Here is a 25,039-nt window from a genome sequence, read left to right as displayed (position 1 = left end):
AGCAATTCATTATTTCTTTGAGTCACTGTCTAGTAGCAACTTACATACTCATCCTCAATGTATGTACTTGAAAATAAGCCCCATTATTTAAAGATCAAAATAAACTTCCATGGAAGCATATTTAGGAATGCAGCATTACAGGCATGCCCTAGACAGGGGTGGGCAACTTGTGGCCCTCTAGATGTTTTGACCTACAACTCCCATCAGCCCTAGTCAACAAAGCCAATGGTGAGGAATCATTGGAGTTGTAGGCCAAAGCACATGGAGGGCCACAAGTTTCCCACTCCTGCCCTAGAACAAGACAGTTGCTTGGTGAAGAGGGCATGACGTAGATTCAGAAATCAGCAGAACGTTCCTGTTAACTACAGTAAGCAGAGGCCTTAATACAAAGCTTCTGTCAAGTGGATATGCACATTTGCCTAATGGAAGCTGGGGAAACTCCCGGGAGCAAAGCATCTCTGCTGGCATTCCTTTAGCTAGATTGCCCTTTGCATTCTTATTAATTCCTTCCAACATTAAAATGATGATCAAAATGTCATGACAATTGACACAAACAGTGAAGTCTGCTCTCATACAAGAATGAGGAGAGGCTTGATTTTTTTGCATTTACCAAGGAACATGATGGAAGCCCTTTTTATAGAAAGAAGTCCACTCTCTGTGTAGAAAAGGCCCTGGTACAAGAATCTCTTGAGATTTCCCTCTTGTTTCTGTACCTGAAAACTCAAGAAATGCATAATTGGCTTCATCCAAAATGTAAATTGAGCAACCACCACAGACTTTAAGCTAATTAATTTATTAGGAGAATGAGTTATGAGCTAGGGCACCCCTTGTTCAAATCTCACCTGAGTTACGAACTTACCAGGAGATGTTAGATAATCCAGTCCTGTGTCTGTAACATGGGGATAATGAATAGTATTGGCCTACCTCACAGGGGTCTTTTAAGGGCTACTTAGATAATGTACGTGAAGTGCTTTGCAGACTTAGTATGCTTATATAGCACTTTTCCTGTCTCATCATCATCGGTGGCTTTTAGAGAAGCCCAGTATGAAGATTAAGGAAAGCTCAGTTCACTATGAAATAGAACACTGGACTTACTGTGATAAGTTCATTTTCTACAATAGATGGAGGGTATCCTAGGATGAGTGAGATGAGCAACCCATTTGAGCATGCCCTCCTTCACAGTAAGAAAAAGTCAAATTAAAAAAACTGTACATAACCCTTCATAGTCATGACCAGGCCTTCGAAAACTCATCATTAAGGTTGTAATGGTGATCTTTTGGGAGCACAATCCTATGGCCGCTAGACAGCAGCTAGATGGCTATAGGATTGTTGGGTTTCTGGGAATTGACCTCAGAGCCTATGCTCCAAGGTTGGTTCCTGGAAAACCGCCTCCCCTCCCCCTCCCCTGCTGCCAGCATGGATTGCCCCCAGGCTCCGGGCTCAGATGAGCAGCACGGAGCAGGCCAAAGGGTGGCGTTCCCAGGGGCAGGGAGGGGTGGGGGGTGCAGAAATGCCAGTACGACACCTCCTATGCATTGTCTGGCCTCCCACCTGCTCCAAAGTCCCACGGCTAGACAGCCAAAATCGGCCATCTAACCACAAATGCAGGGCGGCCAGAGTGTGGAGGAGAGGATCCCCTCTGCGCTCTGCCCGCCCTGCATTGGATAGGTGGTCATCTCCGAGTTCAGAGGTAGCCGCCTATCCCAATAGGATTGCTCCCTTAAAACACCAGCTTTTCCCCTTCTTGCCCTTTGGTGGTGTTGCTTAGCTTAGCTGACAGGCAGTTTAAAATTGCACACATTAAAAATAATAATGTGAACAAGTGATGGCTGTTTTAAGTGTGTGTGTGTGTACACACACACACACACACCGGGGTCAAAGTTCTTGCCACAATCAGGCTTGCTTTATTTGTTCTTGATCCAAGAATCATTTGTGCTAGCAAAAAACTTGTAGATAACATACAAGATACTGGCAGGTTTCATCCAGAACTTCTTCATGCTCATACCAAGCTTTCCCACTGATAACCTGCTTTGGAGGTTTCCATGCCAAGAAGTGAAAGGATTCATCTAAGGCATATTTACATTTCTGCAAGACATGAGGAGACAATATATGGTTTGCATCATTCAGAAAGCAAAGTCATCCAGCTACTGAATAAGAACATAAGAACATAAACAGAGCCCTGCTGGATCAGACCAAGGGCCCATCTAGTCCAGCATTCTGTTCACACAGTGGCCAACCAGTTGTCGACCAGGGGGCAATCTACATTACAACTTTAAACTGGTTTCAAACCTGTTTTTAGCAGTTACAGCTATCAAATACAGGAATTCTGGGAATTGTAGCTCTAGGAAGAGGGGCCGCTTGGGCAGGGGACGGGGGTCTGTAGCAAAGAATTCTCAGTACCCTCATGAAACTGCAGGATCCCTTTAGATAAACCGGTTTGAAACCAGTTTAAAGTTGTAATGTAGATTGCCCCCAGGAAACCACAAGCAAGACATGAGTGCAACACCACCCTCCCACCCGTGTTCCCCGGCAACTGGGGTACATAGGCATACCACCTCAGGTACTGGAGGTAGCACATAGCCCTCAAGCCTAGTAGCCATTGATAGACTTCTCCTCCAGGATAATAATAATAACCTATAGGAAGATCAGACATTTTGATATTTGCTCATAGATGGGTAAGGACTGTGGGTACATCAGTTTAGTCCACTATTTCCACTCAAGGAAACATGCAGGGTGCACATGGGGAAGAAAAAGACTGGGTTAGAACTTTTGACTGAATGATCTGGTTCCTTGGAAACTGCGAGATAAATATTGGTAGGAACTTGCCTTGGTGACATCAGGGTTCTCCTCCTGGAGGTGCAGTAGTAAAGGAACCATGTTTTCTAGAACTTGAGGCCTTATCATCCGTTTGTTGCTTTTCTTGGCCAGTTTCACCATTCTCCCAAAAAGATATATAGCAGAAGCACGCACACTTTCACGCTCCTGTAATCATCAGATCAAAGGAAGCCCGTGAGATTAGGTGCTTCCAGACAAGGCCTTTATGGCGCCATCACCCTACCTCATTCATGGAGGTTTACGGGGGGTCCAGATGACAATGTCTTCCACTTGTAACACTCCCATGTTTTCCCACCACTTCTTCCATCTTTTTCCTTAATGCAGAAAATCTGTTAAGGAAGAAAAGATGGAACAGCTGCACCTTGCCTTCTGGTTGCTAGTGCTAGGAGCCCTCCATCTGGAAGCACCCAGTGGAGAGCATGATCAAAAGACACTGATTAGCTCTGGGCATTTTTCATCCATATAACAAGGCAGTAGTAGCTGTAGCATCTTTTTTCAGGGCCCTCCTTTAGGTAGTGTGAATTCGGGGGTATTGAAGGACAGAAAATGGTCTATTATTATCATTGTCATTACCTCAGACATCAAAATATCTTGGGCCATCTCTGTTCTTTCCTACTGAAGCTGTGTAATATAGAGCTAGATGCAGGATGATTATTTATTACATTTTATCTTGTTCCTTTGGCAAGGTCAGGGCAGCATACATGGTTCTCCCCTGCCATTTTATTCTCACAACAACCCTGTGAGGTAGGCAAGCCAGAGAAAGAGAGAGTGGCAGGCCTAAAGGTCAGCCACTTGACTTAATGGAAGAGGGACTCCGCCAGCCAAGTGCAACACTTCGTCTTAGTCAATGGTCATCAAGAGAAAATCATTTCTGTCAGCCCTGGTTAGTACTTGGATGGGAGACCGCCTGGGAATCTGGCTTCCTGCACTGAGCAGTGGGTTGGACTCGATGGTCTTGTAGGCCCCTTCCAACCCTATGATTCTATGATAGGACTGATTCCTGGCTTTCATCAAAGCCCTGCTAGTGTTATGTCGCCTTCTTACATCACTGAAGAGCTCCTGAAGAGAAAGGGTGATATTGCAAACACAATCAGCTCCTTCTGGGCCTGCAAGAATCTTTTCAATTTCAGCAACGCTCTCCACAAACAACCTCCCATCCATTCCAGATAGGCCTTTTGTCATGGCGGGCAATAAGCGCTTTACCTCCTGCACAGAAGACAGTAATTTCAGTAACAGTGATCCTGTTAATATTCCACACTACTGATAACAAACAGCAGATTCTGATGTTAATTTTGAACACTGGGAAACAGTGTTTTAGATACATCATATAAAAGTGGTGGGGGAGCAAAGCTGTAGAAAAAACCTTGGAGACTTAGGCTGCCTTTACACTAAAGAAAGATAGGCAAGGTCACACAACCAACATAAATTCAAAATAAATTATACAATGAGCTGAGAATGAGGTAGAAAAATGGAAGCCTCTTTCATGGAGGAAGAAAACTTTCAGGAAATGAGAGGTCAGATTTTGGCACAGTACTAGTTCCTAGGGCCAGCTCTCATATGGCAGGGTGAATTCCCTGTTCAGGCAGCAGATTGGAAGGAGTGGCAGATCATGCCCCCTCCTCCCCTGCTGGGAGGGCTCTTGTGGGCACTGCTGTCACAACAGCTCTGCTCGCCCACAGCAACAAAGTATGCCACAAACAACTCTAAAGTAGGGTGAGCAGGGGCATACTGATTTGTGTTTATAATGGAGCACACCTACAACCACTTGTACAAAATCTCAGCCCATGGCTGGGCCATGCAGCCAAGGGTCATGTGAATCAGTCCTAAGGAACTAGATGTGTAAAACTATAGTTATAATTTAAGCAGGGTTACAGTCTCCCTTCTGTGGGCAGTGGCAGATAGAACCAAGTCCTTTCTCTGTGGTTTCATTTACACTAGCATCTCCCTATGTCAGCTAAGAGATTCTAGATTCACTTTGCAGGACTGGGATTTGAAGCAACTCCATTGGGTCCACTGATACCTGATTAAATCCTCAATGTTTCTGAGGTTATCCCACAAAAGTCATAGAAATTACATGTTGGTTCTCTTCATTTACCTTCCCTGGCCAGTCTGCCATGTTAACCAGTCCTTTGATACACAATGCCCGGACAACTGGGTTTTCATTGACCAGTCCTCGCTCCAGGCGACGAAGGGAATATCGTTCTGGAAGTCGCCTGGCTTCTGACATACAAAGAAGCTAAAAGACAAAGAATAAGTTGACAAGAAATTGGCTGGCAAGCAATTGCCTGCTCCAGTTTGTTCTAGGAGCAAACATTCGCAAGAAACCTTTTGGATGTTGAAAATGCATTCATTTGCTTCTGGCACCCAGTCATCAATTGTACCCAAGCTTCACAGCACGGTGGCCGTCCCACTGGTCTTGCAACCTGTTTCTTGGTCCATGTTAAACAGAAAGCCAACAGCAGATAGGATTCAACCATTCTTGTGTCTTAAGGGGAATTTGCATTATTTATTTTTTGTGCTCCATTCAACTGTAATATGCATCAGGGTTCAATTTGGTGCCCAAAATTATTGGAATAAAGAGCCAGAGCTCTCAAATGATTTAGTTTGTCGTCTAAAAAACCCCCTGCCCAAAAGGTGCTTTCAAATAACACAAAGTCAACCCAGTTTAGTTAAGCCTTTGCTAAGCATGGATGTAGCCTATTCCTATTTCACAATATCTGATAGTACATGCTCCTTGATATATACGGGCTCTTCTGGACAATTGTCTGTAGTGATTTTGTGGTGCTAATCAGTGGGGAACACAATCCTATTGGGATAGGTGGCCGCCTTTGAACTCAGAGGCGACCGCCTATCCAATGCAGGGCAGGAGCAGCACAGAGGGGATCATCCTCTCCGCGCTTCAGCCGCCTTGCATTCGTAGCTAGACAGCTGATTTCTGTTGTCTAGCTGCGGGAAGTCGGAGCCAGGGGGTGGGTGCGGCAGATGCCGGACACCACATAGGAAGCGTTGGAACGGCACTTCCGCCCTCCCCGCCCCGCCCCTGGGAATGCCCTGTTTTTGCCACTCCATGCTTCTCTTATAAGCACGTAGCATGGGGCTCCATTCCGGGAGGGAATGGAGGTCAGTTCTCAGGGAATAGACCTTGGAGCATGGGCTCTGAGGCTGGTTCCCAGGAACCGACCTATCCTATGGCCGGCTAGCCACTGACTAGCAGCCATAGGATTGCGCCCTAAATCTGTTTCCTTTTCAAGGTCAAGCAAGAGCCAGGATAATGTTTAGCAGGAATCCTTTTAATTTAAATCTGGGCTGATTTTGTAATTGTGACAGACGCTTAGGTCTTCTGATTCATTGGATGGTGCTTTCAGATGCCATGTGGCCAAGCATCAGCAACACTGGAAGTGCCCTGACTTCACAACATGGTCAGTCTCGATGCTTCTATTTTGGAGGATAGATTGGACATTGAAAGTATGGTTTTCAAATCCCAGATAAGATGACTGTGCCACTAGGGGAGTCCCAAACCTAGCATTGTAGCGAATACACTTTCTCAAATATTACTAGTTCTGTTGTTGCTTATTACTTACTTTGCCACAGTGGAATTGTTTTGGTTTTTAATACTTTCAGTTGGATTGATTTAATTAATAGCCTAACAATTATTTACTTAATTTATTCTGCTCACAGTGAATGGGCAGTTTGTGGAATTTGGACTTGGATTCCCTACCTACAATATATTGCAATAGGATTAAGTTTTTCTTCAGATGCACAGCTACAAGTATAAGCTATTCTATTTGATCCAAACGCAGGAACAACCACCTGACAATGTACAACAGATTCACATAGGGACATTGTCCCTACATTTGTATAACCATCCTTTGAGTCAAGGACGTCAAGCCACTCCGCATTCCAAGACAGGCCTCTGTCATTTCACAGCACAGAAGGTACATGTGTGGTTCTTACTTCAACGAAGAAAGCCATGGCTGTGATCTGGTGTTCTTCATCACCTCGTTCCAGGAAGGGAACTAGGAGGTACAAGATCCTCAGGAGGTCAAAATAATAGGACCCTTGAAGCATGACTCTGCATAGGACACACATCACAGATGCATACTGTTATTGTCAGCAGTTAGCTCTGCGCTTGGGAAGCTTTTAAAAATGTTTGGTGCTCTGTGACATCTTTGCTACTCACCTTGCAAGAAGACTGACCCCCCGATGGTGATCTTCACAGCTGGCGAGCAGCTCCCAGCCCTGCTCCCTCTCAATAATAGCAAACTCGTAATAGCATCTCACAGCTAGGAGAAGAGTCTTCAGTGCCGTCACAACACAGCTGAATTCAAAACAACAAATAAGGGAGCAGTGTTGCCTAGCAACTCAGAGCATGAGCTGGGAAACCCCCAATTCCAAGGTGACCTCTGCTATAAATTCCTGAGATGGCCTTAGGCCAGCCATTGCTCTTCCAGCCTCAGCCCTCCATCTGCAGTATGGGGACCTTACAGGATTGCTGTAAGGATTATCAAGATAGTTCTGTGAAGCACTTAGGAAAGTGCTATATAAATATTAAGCATTATTGTGGCTATTCCTACTACTGAACTGCATCTGCAGGACATAGGATTTGAAGGACAAATCCCCCACTATCCAATCCAATAATTATTCTCAGGGTCAACTCCAATTTGAAGGGGTGGGGAAGGTGGGTCTGCTGGATCCCCTCCTACCTTGATGGACTCTGGCAGGCTTAGATGGGGGCAACAGTGGGCAACAGCCATGCTCTGAATCAACACTAAGCTGCTGGGAGCCACCACTACAGGGGCATTGTGGGAAATTAAAATGGCAGCTCTCAAGACTCAGATAAGTTTTAAAAGGGGGCCCCAGGGCAAGTGGAAGTGGTGAACTCTGCTGGGGCCCCAACAGCTGCCCAAGAATACTGACACGAGGCCAGATTATTCCCACCAAGTATTTGCTCTGCTTGTGTGTGTGTATGTATGTGTGAGAGAGATTTATTCAAAAGAGCCCTTCATATGCTCATGGAGGTATTTGGTCCCTGCCATAACAATCTTGCCTCTCTTATATTTACCGCACAGGCTCAAATTCCTCCTGAGAATCTGAGTTCCTTACTACGTTGTGCCTGATGCTATAGTGCACCTGAACAAGCAGGGACATCAGCAGCCGGGGATAGATGTCAAGTGCCACATCTGTACATTTGGGCATAGATAACAACTTGCTGAAAGCACTGGCAACCTGAGAGAGGAAAATAGACACCATAGTAAGATCTCATCTCTGCAGACCTCATTTTGCTGAAGGGAGGGGGTAGGGTTGCTAAACCTCTAGTACCTCTTAATCCCCCCTCCCCCAGGGCTCCTTTCATGTACAAATGTAAAGATCTGTTAGTGGGACATGGTCCATGCTGTATAATTAGGTAGGGTCCATGACATACCCATTTATGCTTAGTTTGAAAGCCTAGTTACACAAGTATATAATTTTTGACAAAAATGGATGTCAAGTGAAACAAGAAAGATATATACAAGCACACAAGCTTAACATTTCCAGGTCATCTTCAAAGGCAGCCCCAGATAAACTGCATTACAGTAGTCTAGTCTGGATGTAACTAGTGCACACATGACTGATGCTCAATCCACTTTCTCTAGGTAGGGTTGCAGCTGGTAAAAGGTACCCCGAATCCTGGCCACCACTGACATCTCCACTTCCACAGACAGTTCTAAGTCCAGGAGAACCCCCAAAATATGGACTTGGTTCTTTGGGGTGAAGTGAAGCCTAATCTAGAACTAGTTACAGCTCTCTATTCAGATCAGCCAGTTTTTTTTTACTCATAGAACTTTCATCTTCTCTGGATTAAGTGTCAGCTTGTTTGTCATCATTTATCCTCATCTATCCCCAAACCACCTCTAGACAAAAGTTCCACAGCCTCCCAGGGATTTGCAGGTGGAAAACAGAGGTAGGGCTGTGTGTCATCAGCCTATTGCTGACACTGCAGTCCAAACCTCCAGATGACTTCCCCCAGTGATTTCATGTAGATATTAAAAAGCATGGTGGACAGGATCGAACCCTGTGGTGCCCCATATGCCAAAGGTGATGGAGTGGAACAGAAGTCCCGCAGCACCACCTTCTGGGACTGCTGCTCCAGGAAGCACCACCACAATACTGTGCCTCCCAAGCCCAACCCAGCCAGGTACCCAGGAACAATACCTTGATCGATGGTATCAAAACCACCAAGAGATCCAGGAGAAGAAATAGGGCTGCACTCCCCCTCACCCATTCCCTTGGTCATCCAGGGTGACCAAGGGTGTTTCTATCCTGAAACTGGGCCTGAACCAGATTGAAATGGATCCAAATAATCAGTTTCCTCCAAGGCTACTACGATGGATTTCAGGGTCCACCATGATGGTGACCTCTACAAATTGCATGTTATTTCATACAATGGTTTTTGTCACATTTGAAGTGGCCCTTAAAGCTTCAGCAGAAATACTGGAACTTGCTTTCTTCCTTCTCTCTTGGGAACTAATTTTTAAAATAATCCAGCAGTTTTGCTCATTTCAACTGGATTTGAACAGGTCTGAACAATTTCTTACAGCTAATGGTGTGATATAGTTTCCAGTTGCCTTTGGGCTCAGCTGCAGCTTTTTCAGTAGTATGTTCACAAGGACAGTTAATTCATCATCTAAGCATGATTTGGTCAACACATACCACATCTCAGCGGCAAATCTGCAAATGCAGCAGGGTGGGGGTGGGGGCAAAAAACAGACACATTTCAGGTTGTGTATCCATATCATAACTTTGTCACAAGCCCCATTGGACTGCAATAAATGAAGTCTTCAGAGAGTCCTTAGAGAGGAATAATTGCTGCGGTGGTGGAATCAGAAGTATACCATGGAAAGCAATCCATCATAAGTGACATGTTATGCTTAAGTAACAGTAATGTAGCAATACCAATAGTAGAACCAATTAGATGTTTTAATTGGTCCTAATAAAGGAATGTCACAGACACAGAGTAGTGAGCAGGCTTTTGAGTAATCAGAATTTTTCTTCAGGCTGAATGCTACCTCCCCCCCCACACGCACACACCGTGAGAGGGAGAAGGGGAGAAGAAGATGCTGAGCATGACAGAAAAGCCCCAATCTGCAGTTTTGTCATATATTTGTACAACTGAATGGAGAAGGTTTTATGGAGCCTTAGGGCCACACTAGATATGCCAAGGACATGCAAGTCTCTGTCTCTTTACATGCCCCTCCACCACAGAATACTAACCTGAAGGCTGTGTGTGTGTGCGCGTGTGTGTGTGTGTGTGTGTGTGTGAGCGAGAGAGAGAGAGATCTGGATTGCTTTCTGCCGTGTCATGGAATTAGAGGTTGAGCTGGGTGATCTCTCAGGATCCCTTTCAACTCTGTGTTTCTGTGATTATAAGAAGAGACTGCTAAGATAGTCAAACTCATCTAATGTTCACCCTAGCAGATTTCCTTATATGTTGTGGAGATTAACTGATGGCTGTCTTTATCAATGGCTAGCAAATATCTGCCCCTTCATGGATCACTGCCTTGTTGTGGCGAAGGGGCTTGCATAACTCAGTGAAGCCATAAGCTATGCCATCCAGGGCCACCCAAGACGGACAGGTCATGGTGGAGAGTTCTGACAAAATGTGGTCCACTGGAGAAGGAAATGGCAACCCACTGCAGTATTCTTGCCAAGAAAACCCCATGGAACCTATCACAACGCTAAAAGATATGACACCGGAAGATGAGCCCCTCAGGTCGGAAGGTGTCCAATATACTACTGGGGAAGAGCAGAGGGAATTTCCAAGTAGCGCCAGAAAGAGTGAAGTGGCTAGGCAAAGCCGAAAAGACACTCAGCTGTGGATGTGTCTGGAGGTGAAAAGAAAGTCCGATGCTGTAAAGAACAATATTGTTTAGGAACCTGGAATGTCAGATCAATGAATCAAGGTAAGCTGGAGGTGGTCAAACATGAGATGGCAAGATTGAACATTGACATCTTGGGAATCAGCGAACTAAAATGGACAAGCATGGGTGAATTTAATTCAGGTGACCATTATATCTACTACTGTGGGCAAGAATCCCTTAGAAGAAATGGAGTAGCACTCATAGTCAACAAAAGGGTGGGGAAAGCAGTATTGGGGTACAATCTCAAAAACGATAGAATGATCTCAATATGAATCCAAGGCAAACCATTCAACATCACAGTAATTCAAGTCTATGCCCCAACCACTGAGGCCGAAGAAGCTGAGGTTGATCGGTTCTATGAAGACCTACAACACCTTCTAGAACTAACACCCAAAAAAGATGTCCTCTTCATCATAGGGGATTGGAATGCTAAAGTAGGAAGTCAAGAAATAACCAGGATAACAGGCAAGCATGGCCTTGGTGTACAAAATGAAGCAGGACAAAGGCTAATAGAATTTTGCCAAGAGAACACGCTGATCATAGCAAACACTCTTTTCCAACAGCACAAGAGGCGACTCTACACATGGACATCACCAGATGGTCAATATCGAAATCAGATTGATTATGTCCTTTGCAGCCAAAGATGGAGAAGCTCTATACAGTCAGTAAAAACAAGACCTGGAGTTGACTGTGGCTCAGATCATGAGCTGCTTCTTGCAAAATTTCAGCTTAAATTGAAGAACGTAGGGAAAACCACTAAACCATTCAGGTATGACCTAAATCATATCCCTGATGAATATACAGTGGAGGTGACGAATAGATTTCAGGGATTAGACCAGATAGACAGAGCGCCTGAGGAACTATGGATGGAGGTCCATAACATTGTTCAGGAGGCAGCAACGAAATCCATCCCAAAGAAAAAGAAATGCAAGAAAGCAAAGTGGCTGTCTGAGGAGGCTTTACAAGTAGCTGAGGAAAGAGGGGAAGCGAAAAGCAAGGGAGAAAGGGGAAGATATATCCAACTGAATGCAGAGTTCCAGAGAATAGCAAGGAGAGACAAAAAGGCCTTCTTAAATGAACAAAGCAAAGAAATCGAGGAAAACAATAGAATGGGAAAGACTAGAGATCTTTTCAAGAAAGTCAGAGATATCAAGGGAACGTTTTGTGCAAAGATGGGCATGATAAAGGACAAAGAAGGCAGGGACCTAACAGAAGCAGATGAGATTAAGAAGAGGTGGAAAGAATACACAGAAGAACTATACAGGAAAGATCTTAATGTCCCCGATAGCCATGATAGTGCAGTCACTGAACTTGAGCCGGACATCCTAGATAGTGAAGTCAAGTGGGCCTTAGGAAGCATTATTAACAACAAAGCTAGCGGAGATGACAGTATCCCAGCTGAGCTATTTAAAATCCTAAAAGATGATGCTGTTAAAGTGCTGCATTCAATATGCCAACAAATTTGGAACACTCAACAGTGGCCACAAGACTGGAAAAGGTCAGTTTACATTCCAATTCCAAAGAAGGGCAATGCCAAAGAGCGTTCAAACTACCGTACAATTGCGCTCATTTCACATGCCAGCAAGGTGATGCTCAAAATCCTACAAGCTAGGCTTCAGCAGTATGTGAACCGAGAACTACCGGAAGTACAAGCTGGGTTTTGAAGAGGCAGAGGAACTAGAGATCAAATTGCCAACATTTGCTGGATCATGGAGAAAGCAAGAGAATTCCAGAAAAACGTCTATTTCTGCTTCATTGACTACGCTAAAGCCTTTGATTGTGTGGATCACAACAAACTGTGGCAAATTCTTAAAGAGATGGGAGTTCCAGACCACCTTACCTGTCTCTTGAGAAACCTGTACGAGGGTCAAGAAGCAACAGTAAGAACTGGACATGGAACAACCAATTGGTTCAAAATTGGGAAAGGAATATGACAAGGCTGTATATTGTCACCCTGCTCATTTAACTTATATGCAGAGTACATCATGAGAAATGCTGGGTTGGATGAATCACAGGTCGGAATTAAGATTGCCGGGAGAATTATCAACAACCTCAGATAACGCAAACGATACCACCCTCATGGCAGAAAGCGAAGAGGATCTAAAGAGCCTCTTGTTGAGGGTGAGAGTGGAGAGTGCAAAAGCTGGTTTGAAATTCAACATTAAAAAAACTAAGATCATGGCATCTGGCCCCATCACTTCCTTGCATATAGAAGGGGAAGAAATGGAAGCAGTGACAGATTTTACTTTCTTGGGCTCCAAGATCACCGCAGACGGTGACTGTAGCCATGAAATTAAAAGACGCTTGCTCCTTGGGAGGAAAGCTATGGCAAACCTAGACAGCGTAGCAAGAAGCAGAGATATCACCTTGCCGACAAAGGTTCATATAATCAAAGCTATGGTTTTCCCAGTAGCAACGTATGGCTGTGAGAGCTGGACTATAAGGAAGGCTGAGTGCCGAAGAATTGATGCTTTCGAACTGTGGTGCTGGAGAAGACTCTTAGGAGTCCCCTGGACTGCAAGGAGGTCAAATCAGTCCATCCTAAAGGAAATCAACCCTGAGTGCTCATTGGAAGGACAGATACTGAAGCTGAAGCTCAAATATGTTGGCCACGTAATGTGAAGAGAAAACTCGCTGGAAAAGACCCTGATGCTGGGAAAGATTGAAGGCAAAAGGAGAAGGGGATGGCAGAGGATGAGATGGCTAGATAGTATCACCAGTGCAATGAATATGAACTTGAGCACAGTCTGGGAGAGAGCGGAGGACAGGAAGGCCTGGCGTGCTATGGTCCATGGGGTCACGAAGAGTCGGACACGACTTAATGACTGAACAACAACAACAAAGCAAATTATCTGAACAGGATATCTCTTTCCCACCCCTTAAGGAAACAGAAGATCAGATGGGCAGATGTGAGATGGAGACTGTAAGGGACAGAGAGAGCTGACTTGGTCTCTGCAAGAATTTGTATGTGCTGGCTGCTTCTCCGCCTAGAAATCTGATGGGGGAGCTGTGAGCTTTGGAGTGTAGTAAACCTCCACCTGTGCTCAGTCTGTATATTTGTAAATAAATGTAAGTATTACAAAAGTGTTACAGCCAGTGTGGCCAACAGTCAGGAATTCTGGAAGTTGCCATCCAAAACATCTGGAGTGCATCAGGTTGGGGAAGGCTGCCATAAGCTTACAGTTGAGTTGGGCCAGAGAGGACAAAAAGGGTGGGAGAGGAAAAGGTTTGGTAAAGCAGCAGTGAGGCTTGAATGAAGTTAGGAGGCAGCACAGAATGTGCTTGGTTACCGCAGGGGTAGGCAATATGGTGCCCACAGGCACCAGTGCACCCCTGGACACTTTTCTTGGTGCCCCCTGAGGTGACCTACCCCTCCTAATTTTTATTTAAATTAACACATTTTTTAACATGCAGCAGGGATTGCTTCAAAGCAAAGTGAGGGCCTCCAGTGCTAGCATCCTAATTTCCCACAAATGCCCCTGGGCTACACATGTGGCTTGGAGACGTTCTAAGGAAATGAAGATGGTGGCAGCTAGAGGCCAATGTTTTCCTCTCCTGCATAACCAGCCACCAAGAAATAGAAGGGAAAAAAGAATAAAGGGACTTTGAATTGTGGGGCCAAAGGAGTTGTTCAGTGTGTTTGGGCTCAGAGCTCACCTCTGCCTTGTACTCAGTCTTTTGGGAAAGTTACTTGTCCTTTGCCACGCCTCCCATGGAAGCCATTTTGTGGTGGTGTCCCGGACAATTTCTCAAATTGCCAGATGTGCCCACAGCCCCCAAAGATTGCCCACCCTTGGGTTACAGGGTCTAGGGATGCTTTGTGGAAGTAGTGGGTTCTGGAGAGGTACTTTAAAGGAGAGCAGTAGGAGTGTGTCATGGCCTTGGGTCTGCAGGATCCATGTCACCCCAAAGAGCCCAGTGAGATCCTGATTACCTCACTCCAGGGAAAACCCTCTGAAAATCCCTCCCATCGATCTCAGCCTCCAAGAATGGCTCTCCCAGAGCCTCCCAGTCCCCTCAGCACAGGCGCGCAAGGCTGCAGAAAGGAGTACGGGCCCTTTAAGGTTGCAGTCTGTACCCAGTGGGAGGTGGAGCTTCTGGGGGACCTGAGCTGACAGGCCTATTTAAGCCCTCTGTTGGTGCTAGTCACTTTCTGGAACAACAGCTCCTTCCCTGAGGAGCTACCCTCAGCTTAATCACTCCTGCAGTGCGCTGTCTAAGGCGCTTTCAGTCTCTGCCTTGCTGTGTTCTTGTTTATCCAGACAACTGCTGACGAAAGAGCAGATTGACTGGCTGCTTCCCTGGGGGCCCATTCTAGCCAGGACTGTGGGAGTAAAAGAGGAAACAGGACCATGGACAGAGAAGCAGGAGGTGGGGCAAGGAAGGCAGAAGGAGCGCTATGGAACAAAGTGCTCCTTTGTTCCATAGTTTTGCACTCTAGTCTATCATCTCTTTCCTCAGCAACACGATCCCCTCCCTCCTGACCACAGCCTTCAGCAATGTACCCCATTCCTACTTAAGCTCTTTTCACATGTGCCCTCTTTCCTCAGTATCAGCAACCCCCCGTTCTATTCCTGTCACTCCAGAACACTCCGGTGCCCTCTACCTCATAACCATACCACCACTTTAGTTTCCATTTCTGAGCCATTTGCTCTTTTTATGTGGAGGGTGGTTATACACAGGCTGATCAGGGGAGGCACTTCTGCTTCCCAGTCCAGATGATGGCAGGTGGCATTCCAGTCCATTTTTGTGGGAATGGTGGGTGAACACAAGGAACTTCCCTACGAACTTTATTTGTTTATATTTTCTATAGAGCTGATGCCAGGCTGCAGCTGGGAGGGAATAGCGATGCTTATTGCAGGGGTCCCCAGGGGTTGGTGGGCACACTTGGAATTTTGAGAGTGTCATGGATGTTCTCACAAAATGGCTGCCATTGGCAGGGGTGGGCTTGCCTATTCATAAAATGGCTGCCCTGGTGGGCATGGCTGGTCAGAAAACACTTATTTCCCAGAAGGCAAGATTAAAAGAAAAGTAACTTGCTCAAGAACCTCAGTACATAGCCGAGGTGCGGTCTGAGCTCCAAAACACAAAACTTTTGAACTCAACTAAAGATGGTGCTGGAGGTCAGCCCTTTGCTTTGCAGCATTCCAGCCTCTAAGTTTTCTTTTAAATTAAAAACAAATCTCAGGAAGTTCCAAAAAATCAGGAGAGGGAGTGAGTTGGGCAGGTGCTTAGAGGTGTCTGTGGGCACATTGGTGCCCAGGGGCACTACACTGGAGACCCAGCCTTATTGTTTCTCCCAGGGTGAAGAATGAAGGCTAAACCAGCAGGGCTGAGCTACTGGCATCCTAAGGATCATGGAGCTATGTACCTGTCAGTTGGAAAAGGTAACAGCAGAAGGGCATTGCATACTTCTTCCATGTAGGGATCAGCCAGCTGGGACATGATCCTCATCATTAGTTGTCTGTCCTGGAACTGGTAGATGGAACCAAGCTGCTGGTAAATTTTATCCACAATTTCCGGCACCTAGAAGAAAACAGCGATGTTTAAATGAAACACTCTGTTAGAGGTAAGTAGTGCATGGGCCAGTAGCCACACTGCAAGGTACAAATCAGAATGTGACGAGAACAACCTCTATTTAAATGCACTGTTACCCTCCTTGGACTTCAGCGGTCCCTATAGAGCAGGGTGGGCTTCATGGGGTCAGGGGGCTGCATTTCCTTCCACTGGGCCCCATTAGGGGCTACCCCTTACCCACTACTGCACCACTGAATTTCTGCAGAAACATGGTAGTGCAGGGGTGGAAAAAAATTGGGATTTTTCTTTAAAACAAGGTGTGGAGTGCATGCCTTCTTTTAAAGACAAATTGCAGTTTTTTCCCACATGCCCAGGCCACCACAATGGCAAATTCGGTGTGTGTGTGTGTGTGTGTGTGTGTGTAAAACAGGCTGTGTGTGGCACAGCCCATGGACTGTGTGTTGCCCACCTTTGCTATAAAGGGTTTACTGAAGAGTAAGCAGAGTGAGGCAGCAGACTTGGGGTGCCATAAAAGGGCAAGACATTATTAGTTATCCAATTTATTATTGTTGTATTTTTACAGCCAGGGAGGGGGAGAAGAGCTTGTGGGATTTTTCTGCCTCAAGCACCAAAATTACTTGGTTGGCCTGGCTGCTACACACCTTGGCAGGAGAAGGGGCCACCAGTTGTTACTCTCCCTCAGGCAACAAAATGTCTTAGGCTGGCCCTATTCCCAGGACTGAGAATGTGTGAGAAGTCCCTACTCTGGTAATTTTGCTTCTCCCCAAGGTTGCTGCAGGCATCTCGAATCAGCTAATCAGTCATTAGATCCTGACACAGGAAAACATCGTACAAGCACTGATAGAGTCTTGCTGGCAGCGCAGTACCAAGAAGACGTATGCTTCTTCTCCACAGACTCATTTACTATACATCTCAGGCTATGAAATGTTTGTGGCAGCTCTAAAACTGCAGCCTCAGTCACTGCTTGGCCTCTGCCTGTCTCTCTCTCTGCTCCAGAAGTCTCCTACCTGCTTGTGTAATTGGTGCTTGTACCCCTCCAGGATGACAGTTGTGATGGTATGTGATGCTGCAGTGGTGCTCCTATTGGCTTCCTTTATGCAGCCTATAGTGGTCAATAAAATCTCTGTCATCTGTCTTGATGTGAGATGTGGCTCAAATTCCTAAGAGAGAACACACATGGTAGCAGCATCACATGGCGTTCCAAGCTAGGAACACAACTGAGAGCAGAACGGTAAGGCAAGCTCAAGCTGCAGGGCCACCTTCTTTTAAGGGATCTTTGCAGGAAGGAGTAAAGGTGCAGCGCCCATTCCTGTGCCTGTTTACTCAGAAGTAAGTTCAGTCGAGTTTCCTATGGTTTGCTCCCAAAGTAAATGTGTATAGGATTGCTGCTTTATGCTTTCAGCATTTGGTTTTATTTAAGAAAACTGAAAATGGACGCAAATCCCACCTCAGTCCTATGTGTGTGAACTTGAACTTGGAAATGCCACTGAGCACAGTGGTCCTTACTCCTATTAAATAAGTGTGCATAGGATTGTAGCCCTACTGAATGGGTGGTGGGCGACCTTTTTTCTGTCAAAGGCCACATTCCCTCAGTGGGTCATCTGTTGAGGGCTGCATGGTGGTAGCAGGTGGTAGGCAGGACCAGAGCCAGAAGTGGGCATGGCACACCTTTTCTGTGCTGTGCAGAAGGCTTTTGAAATTAGACCAAGGGCCACATGAAATCAGGCCAAGGGCCGTATGTGGCCCCAGGGCTAAAAGTTGCCCGCCCCTGTCCTGGTGAACTAGGATCTACAGGAGATTAAAATTGTTGCCCCAAATTTCACTACAAAGAAATGATGATGATGATGATGATTTGGGGCACAATTCTATGGCCACTAGACAATGGCTAGACGGCCATAGGATTGGTCGGTTCCTGGAGAACCACCTCCCCACCCCTCCCCCTCCGCCTTGTAGGTAGCACGGATCATCCCCATGCTCTGTGCTCGTAAGAGCAGTGTGGAGCAAGGGCAAAGGGGGCTTTCCCAGGGGCAGGGCAAGGAGTTCGTAAGTGCCAGTATGACACTTACGATGTGTCAGCCGACCTCCCCTCCCTGCGCTCCAATGTCCCACGGCTAGACAGCTGAAATTGGCTGTCTAGCTGTGAATGCAGGGTGGCTGGAGTGCAGAGGAAATGATCCCCTCCACACTCCTCCTGCTGTGCATTTCATAGGTGGTCGCCTCTGAGTTTGGAGGCGGCCAATTATCCCCATAGGATTGCTCCCTTATTCCATTTTACACCCAGTCAGGACTAGGACTAAGGACAGATGGATCCTCTACAATGAGCAATAATTTGCTGGGCCTCTGGGCATTGCACTCAACACTGAAGGTAAATTATTTACCTTAATAATTTGAGCGATATTTTCCTGAGGCCTAGTAGCATCATAGGTACCCAAAATCTCTTCGTACGTTTGGTGCTGCTCTGTTATCAGAGAGTCCATTTTCATTTCAGTGCCTAGTTAGTAAAAGATGGATTTGTTTTTAACATTCCCCATTTAAGACTAGCTTCCTTTTTAATATTGTGTATCTTTATGAGTTTGCAATCTGATTGCTGGGATGGAGTCTGGGGGCTTTTCTACATGAGGCTTTTAACCTGCCACTTTACCAAGACTTCTGCTTCTGGATTCTTTGTGGGATTGAGACTGGCTCCTTTACATATTTTTTCAGGGTTTGTCTCTCTGCTTTTCTATATGTTCCATTACACAACCACTAGATGGAACTGTTGTATAGCAGAATTGTGCTAATACCGCAAGGTTTCATGCTGCCATTCACAGAAAATACATAATGTTTGCAAAGCACGGGAGAGGCCCTGGAGGATGACGACATTGTGTAAAGGACCTGCAATCTACCATGACTGAGGAATCACAAGTGCACAGTAAACACCTCATGTAGAAAGGCTCTCAAGTTAAGACGAAAGAGGGTAAATGGGCCAGAATGATTGGTTAGTACAGCCAAGCTGTGCCAGCCACATCTTTTGTTAGCAAAATTAGCATAGCCAGCAAATAGTTGGAGACTCCCCTGGAATGTGTTCGCTATTTGGAGGAGGTAAACTTCTCCACAGCTAAGGGTTGGTCTTGAAGTCAGTGTATGAAGGCAATGATAGGTCAGGTCAGGGAGACTGAGTGACCCAGAATGAAGCAGAGAATGAGAGATGCATTGTGCTCTGTAGACATCTTGAGGTGCTGGCTGCCTCTCTGGAGATCTGGATAGTGAGTCTGCTACCCTACTTGCTCGTTTGAGCGTTAAGCTGTTTGCCCCCACCTATGCTCTACTTGTATATTTGTAAATAAGCCAAATATTACAGAAGTCTTCTCCAACCAGGTGCCCTCCAGAAGTGCTGGATTACTACTCTTGTGATTCCCAGCCAGCATGCTGGCTGGGAATGATGGGAATTGCAGTCCAACACATCTGCCGGGCACCTGACTGGGGAAGGCTATAGTAGAATATATAAAACAATATTGTATAATACCAAAATAAAATAAAATATGGCAGAAAAGAGTTTCAAGGGGAACAAGCCAACTGGGCTGCAGAATAGCATGTTGTCGAATAAATACTCTAAATGTGTACTTTGCTATACAGATACATAGTTTGGATACTGAAGTACTGAGGGCTCCACTCTTACCCTCTTGGCGCAGCGTAAGGGAGTACAGGTAATATATGCCTTCCATAGCCTGTTGGCCAATCTCTTTCCTGGGGTCATTGAGACGCAGGCACAGCTGACCAATCAGAACCCCCAGCTTAGGACATTCATGCGACACCTGAAGGGAAATAGCTGAGAGAGTGCTGCCATTTGACACTGAAGAGACAGAAGGAATCTGTGCTGCTCAGATAGACAAGGTGCCCACATTCAAATGTAACGGTGTTTAAATTGGCTTTTTCTTACGAGTCTAGATGTGTTAACCACATTAGTCTGTAGCAGCAACAGTGCAAAAAGCACCCATGGCTCCTTAGGGGGCTTGCTACCTTTTTTGCAGCATGAGCTTTGGCAAGATATGAAAGGTCAGACCATAATAAGCCAGTTTTATCTCTAACTGTGTTAGGAAAAGCATTGCTCATTTGTCCCTGGCTACCCCAGGCTGCATTCACTCATCCTAGTTTTGTGCTGGTAAGTGGAAGAAAAATGAGAGAGAAAGTAAGCATCTTATTCCAAGGAGCACTGTTCCCCAAACTTGCTAGGACAGTAAAGAAAAGAGCCCCAAGTTGCTTATCTGTTCAGCATGTATATATACCTTGCATCCAACATAGGCCTCTCGCCAATATTTCCGCAGCCTCTTACCCACACAGGACCCCGGTGTCTTTTACAGTTCTGTGGAGCACCCAATTGGCATCACAAGAAGGATGCCATATTCTATGAAGACGTTTGCACTCCTCCACCTCCATTTTCTGCCCTAAATATTTGCATGTCTCACAGAATCCTACAGCTTTCCTGCATGAGGCTTTTAATCTGCACTTTTACCAAGGCTTCTGGTTCTGGATTCTTTGCAGAATTAAGATCAGCTCCTTTACACATGTTTTTTCTGGGATTTTTCTTTCTCTGCCTTTCTTGAAGTCATGTTTACTGGACTATATCTTATCCTTGCAATACCTGTGGCCAAGCCACCCAAGACAGATGGCACTCACATGAAACATGGGATCAGTGGCTGCAAGTTTTAAAAGGAATACATAGGTGTTCACTGCTCTTGCTCGTTCATGTGCTTGTCCTGATGTCATCCAGGGTGCCAACTGCTGTAGAGATAATTGGAGCCAACTGTTAGCAACTGTGTAAGAGAAAGTATGTGCAATCGCACCCCCCTCCCTATCATGCTTCTTTCTCTAGTCAAGATTATTATCCTGTGACAGTGTGCATGAAAAAGATCATAGTTGTGATCTATGATGAGAGACTTTATAAATTATGGTTTTTTCATCAGGCTTATCCCTCTATTCATAAATAACAGGATACTACCATTTTCTGTTCTCTGAAATTAGCTAAATTTTCTCCAATGCGCTATTCTAGTCTGTCAAAACCTCACAAAGAGGGAGTAAGATACAGATACCCTTGTTTCCCTTCCCACCTTGAAATTTCCTGGTTTCCAGAGTTTAACCAAGATGGGAAAGGGATATTTCCTGTGAGCACTATTTCCTAATCTCGTAGGAAACAAAAATGCCACTTTTTTTTTGCTGCTTTGCTTCTGGTCTTTAGGTTTCTTAATGATCCCATGTGCTAAGGGCTTTCCATAATCTTCTGGCTGGCCCATTATTCCTGCTGTTATAGTGCTCCTCGACCATACTGGAAAGAGCCATGCTAAGGTCACATCGTAATTAAAAAAGAAAAAACAACAACAGCATTTATAACAAATGAGGTATTTCTAATGCCTGGGAGTAGCCATTTTACTACAGGATAAATCTGAACCAACATGGTGTAGTGATGAGAGCGCTGGACTAGGACAGGAGGGACCCAGGTTCAAATTCTCACTTAGCCATGGAGCTGACTGGGTGAGCTTGGGCCATCCACTATCTCTCAGCTTATCATACTCCACAGAATTGTTGTGAGGCTAATAAGTAGCCTCACAACAACTCTGTGGGCAGGAGGTAGAGAACTGTCTATAGCACCTTGAATTCCAAGATAGACAGACAGACAGAGAAGCAAGCCAGCAAGCAAGAGACTATTTCATGAATTTAAGCATAGGTTGCATGTCAGGAGAGGAGAATACAAATTTACATTCTCTTCACTTGCACAAACAGATTCCTTGGGGATACAAGAGATCACAGTTGCTTACATCTAAGAGTATAAACAGTTCCGTTGTGTTTGGTCTCTCTGATAATAGGGATTGCAGCATTGCTTCCATAGCCTCCACAGTCTGGTCATACAATGCCTGAAAATGATGTAACATACTATTACTATAGCATTACACACAATGTCTATGACAGCCCTCCCCACCCTGGTGCCCTCCAGATGTTTTGGACTATAACTTCTAGCATTCCTAACCATTGGCTATGCTGGCTGGGGCTGATGGGAGTAGAAGTTCAAAACATCTGGAGGGCACCAGGTTGGGGAAGGCTAGTCTATATGAGCTGATGTAACTAACAGACTAGGATTCAAGCACTGGTGGAGCTAGGTAATTTTAAGGCACAATCCTATGCATGTTTAGACAGAAAAAAGTTCTAGAACTCCCGGAAAAAAGTCTTAAACTCCCAGTAGTACTCTGCCAGCCAAAGTGGCTGGGGAACGCTGGAAGTTGTATGACATACATAGGATTGTGCAATAATACACTGAATTTAATGGTCGTGTGTGTGTGTGTGTGTAGATGGCCATGTGTAAACAGTTGTAAAGCACACAACTAACATTTCTCCTTTCCCCTCTCCCTTCACAATTCCATGCTTTAGGGCTGCTTTTACATTTCTGATACGTTAGAGCAAAAACCAAAGCCTTTTTGTTGTAGAAAAGGATAATATATTTTTAAGAGAAAAATAATAAAATGAGCACCTGTAGCCACAAACATGCCCAATCAGCATCTCCCAGACAATAAAATATTTTTAAAAACAGGAAGAAAGAAAGGGTGCTGTGGTGAGAAGCATCAGCCCAGGTTTCAGGGCATGGCCATGCTAGTCCAGATATTGATGTTGGGCTTGTTTGCCACTGCCCCCCCCACCTGCCTCTCTCTGGATGGTCATCTGGGGGATCCCCTGGGTGAAAGGCTCTGGACTGTGGACCAGCTACACGACTGGATTCAAACCTGGGCACAGCTCTCCCCGCTAAGCCCCATTAAAGTGCATAGGGGTTGTACAACAGTGGATAGCATTCTCTATGTATTTTGTCCTATTGTTGGATGCAGGTCTACCTCAAACCCTGTCTCAGGTTAGGAAGCTAGCATCTCTCACAACTGCTATAAAGAATCCTTCTCATAGCATGACAAAGTTGGGTTCTGAGAATATTCTTTTAAAAACAACAACATGCAAACACCTATATATTTTTTAAAAAATCAGCAGGACGTGCATGATGATGAAATACCTGTACATTGACCTTTCCGCCGTCCTGACTTTGTAAGGTGTTGATTGAGGGCAAGGCAAAGATGCTAGAAATGCAGGTGCTGAGCAGCTTCTCTCTAGCCCACAGAGATGGCTCCATTTGGCTGAGGGGTAGGGGTGATGGTGGGGGAAAAAAGACAGGGAACATTCAACATGCATTAACATTTTCTCTATGGAAGTTGAATGGGTCACTTAACATCCAACAATTCAGAATAATGAGGAAGGAAAAGCAGCTAGATATGCTTAATCTAAGATAGGGGTAGGCAATATGCCATGGGCTGCGTGTGTCCCCCATGGATTTTTTTTGCAGCCTTTGCTGGGTCCCTTTGCTGCTGCCACTGCCATGGCCACCAGATTCCCAGTGATTCTGCTGGGAAACAAGGTGGCAGGAGAGGTGCAGCCCACGGTAGGTTCCAAGGGGGCAATGTGGCCCCCCAGCCCCCCAGAGATGCCCATCTTTGATCTAAGAAAAGCTATAGAGCCCACTGGTATAATGCATGGGCAGCCTAGAAAGGGGTAAGGCAGCTCAGTACGAGACAAGGCACTTGTTGAGCCTGTGACTATGACTTGAGTTCAGAACTGCCTGGTTCGGATCAGAGAACTTCAGAACGTGCAAAAATGTTACATGAATGGTCAATAATGCAATAAAAAAGGACAGACTACAAGGCAATTCAAAAGTGAGGCAATGCTTAAGTTTTCCTTCTTTATTAACTGAGCTGAGATGTGTCTGGCTTTTTCACATGCTTCGTTTCAATTAATTTCACAGCTATGGCTGCCCGTTTCTGATGACATTCTCTGTCTCTATTCTTAACCCTTTCTCCCACACCTTCCTTTAATATTTGCACGCACGCATGAAGAGCTGGAATCTTTAGCCCCCCAATTTAAGGAGTTACAGAGGATGTTGTGTTGTAGACTCGAAGTACCTTAGGTCCTCCATGAGAAGCATCCCCTGACAGCGCAAAGCCGTGGTGTGTGAGTCTATGCGATCCAGCGGCAAGTCTGAAATCTGTGTCTGTGAATTCCGGGCGAGGTGTGAACATGCAAGGAAATGAGGTCTTAGTAGTTGTACCAATGGCCAAATACCTTTACTCAGGAGAATGATGGCTGCAGAGCAGCATATAGCTCACTGAGGGCAGCATGCATGAGTGAATGAGAGCGTGGGAGAGAGAACTCTAGGAGAGCTGTCTTCAACCTGATCAAACCCAGCATCCAACCTTAATCCTAAGATACAACATAGGACCCAATTTAAATTATTCACTGGACAGTTCTGTTTTTCTCTTTCCCCCCTCTAAGCTAGTGTCCAGATGCAAATGAGAACAGGCTCCAGCCATTTCAACAGTTGTGTAGACAATGGGATTTCAGCAGGTGCAGCTTGCCCTGCAGGGGTGAGAAAAGAGGCACCTGTTCAAATGACCTCTGCTATAGGCAACCAGTAGAGGCATGGAAACAGGCCCAGATCATGGTGGGGGGGTGTGTGGCAGGCTGAGCTCAGTGGTGCCCCACCTTCCTTGTTGGCAGGTGGGCAAATAGGCCCATGCTGGTGGCATTGGGCAGTGCACCAGGCTGGATGTGCAAACTCACCAGCACCACCATCTTAATTAAGCTGCCCCTGACGGTGGTGCAGTCAATGTTGGGCACATGGCCCAGAGCTTTGGTCAGCAGTGTATCCATCCAGCCCTCCCCATCCCTGTTGGCGTCTACAATGGGCGGGAAGTAGCTGTACTGGG

General features: G+C 45.6%; 1 protein-coding gene across 1 annotated transcript in view; it reads right to left on the bottom strand.

The window, feature by feature from the left end:
- LOC146348129 (maestro heat-like repeat-containing protein family member 7) overlaps nucleotides 1-25,039 on the bottom strand; it is a 41,289-nt gene that overhangs the window by 1,980 nt on the left and 14,270 nt on the right. The window contains exons 4-20 of the mRNA XM_084852411.1: nucleotides 24,236-24,324; nucleotides 23,296-23,416; nucleotides 22,064-22,159; nucleotides 20,928-21,032; nucleotides 19,930-20,065; nucleotides 18,650-18,762; nucleotides 17,279-17,431; nucleotides 16,105-16,259; nucleotides 9,411-9,543; nucleotides 7,898-8,061; nucleotides 7,016-7,153; nucleotides 6,790-6,907; nucleotides 4,931-5,071; nucleotides 3,880-4,041; nucleotides 2,827-2,982; nucleotides 1,963-2,085; nucleotides 611-713 (exon numbers count right to left, since the gene is read on the bottom strand). Coding sequence (XP_084708537.1) covers nucleotides 611-713; nucleotides 1,963-2,085; nucleotides 2,827-2,982; nucleotides 3,880-4,041; nucleotides 4,931-5,071; nucleotides 6,790-6,907; nucleotides 7,016-7,153; nucleotides 7,898-8,061; nucleotides 9,411-9,543; nucleotides 16,105-16,259; nucleotides 17,279-17,431; nucleotides 18,650-18,762; nucleotides 19,930-20,065; nucleotides 20,928-21,032; nucleotides 22,064-22,159; nucleotides 23,296-23,416; nucleotides 24,236-24,324 — 2,206 coding nt within the window. The remainder of the gene's footprint in view (nucleotides 1-610; nucleotides 714-1,962; nucleotides 2,086-2,826; nucleotides 2,983-3,879; nucleotides 4,042-4,930; nucleotides 5,072-6,789; nucleotides 6,908-7,015; nucleotides 7,154-7,897; nucleotides 8,062-9,410; nucleotides 9,544-16,104; nucleotides 16,260-17,278; nucleotides 17,432-18,649; nucleotides 18,763-19,929; nucleotides 20,066-20,927; nucleotides 21,033-22,063; nucleotides 22,160-23,295; nucleotides 23,417-24,235; nucleotides 24,325-25,039) is intronic.

The sequence above is a fragment of the Heloderma suspectum genome, chromosome 4, assembly GCF_057233095.1.
Source record: "Heloderma suspectum isolate Gila_16-S chromosome 4, 16-S_ref, whole genome shotgun sequence".
In the NCBI taxonomy this organism is placed as follows: Eukaryota; Metazoa; Chordata; class Lepidosauria; order Squamata; family Helodermatidae; genus Heloderma; species Heloderma suspectum.
The sequence above is the reverse complement of the archived record's forward strand: the minus strand, read 5'-3'. Positions and strand labels throughout refer to the sequence as shown.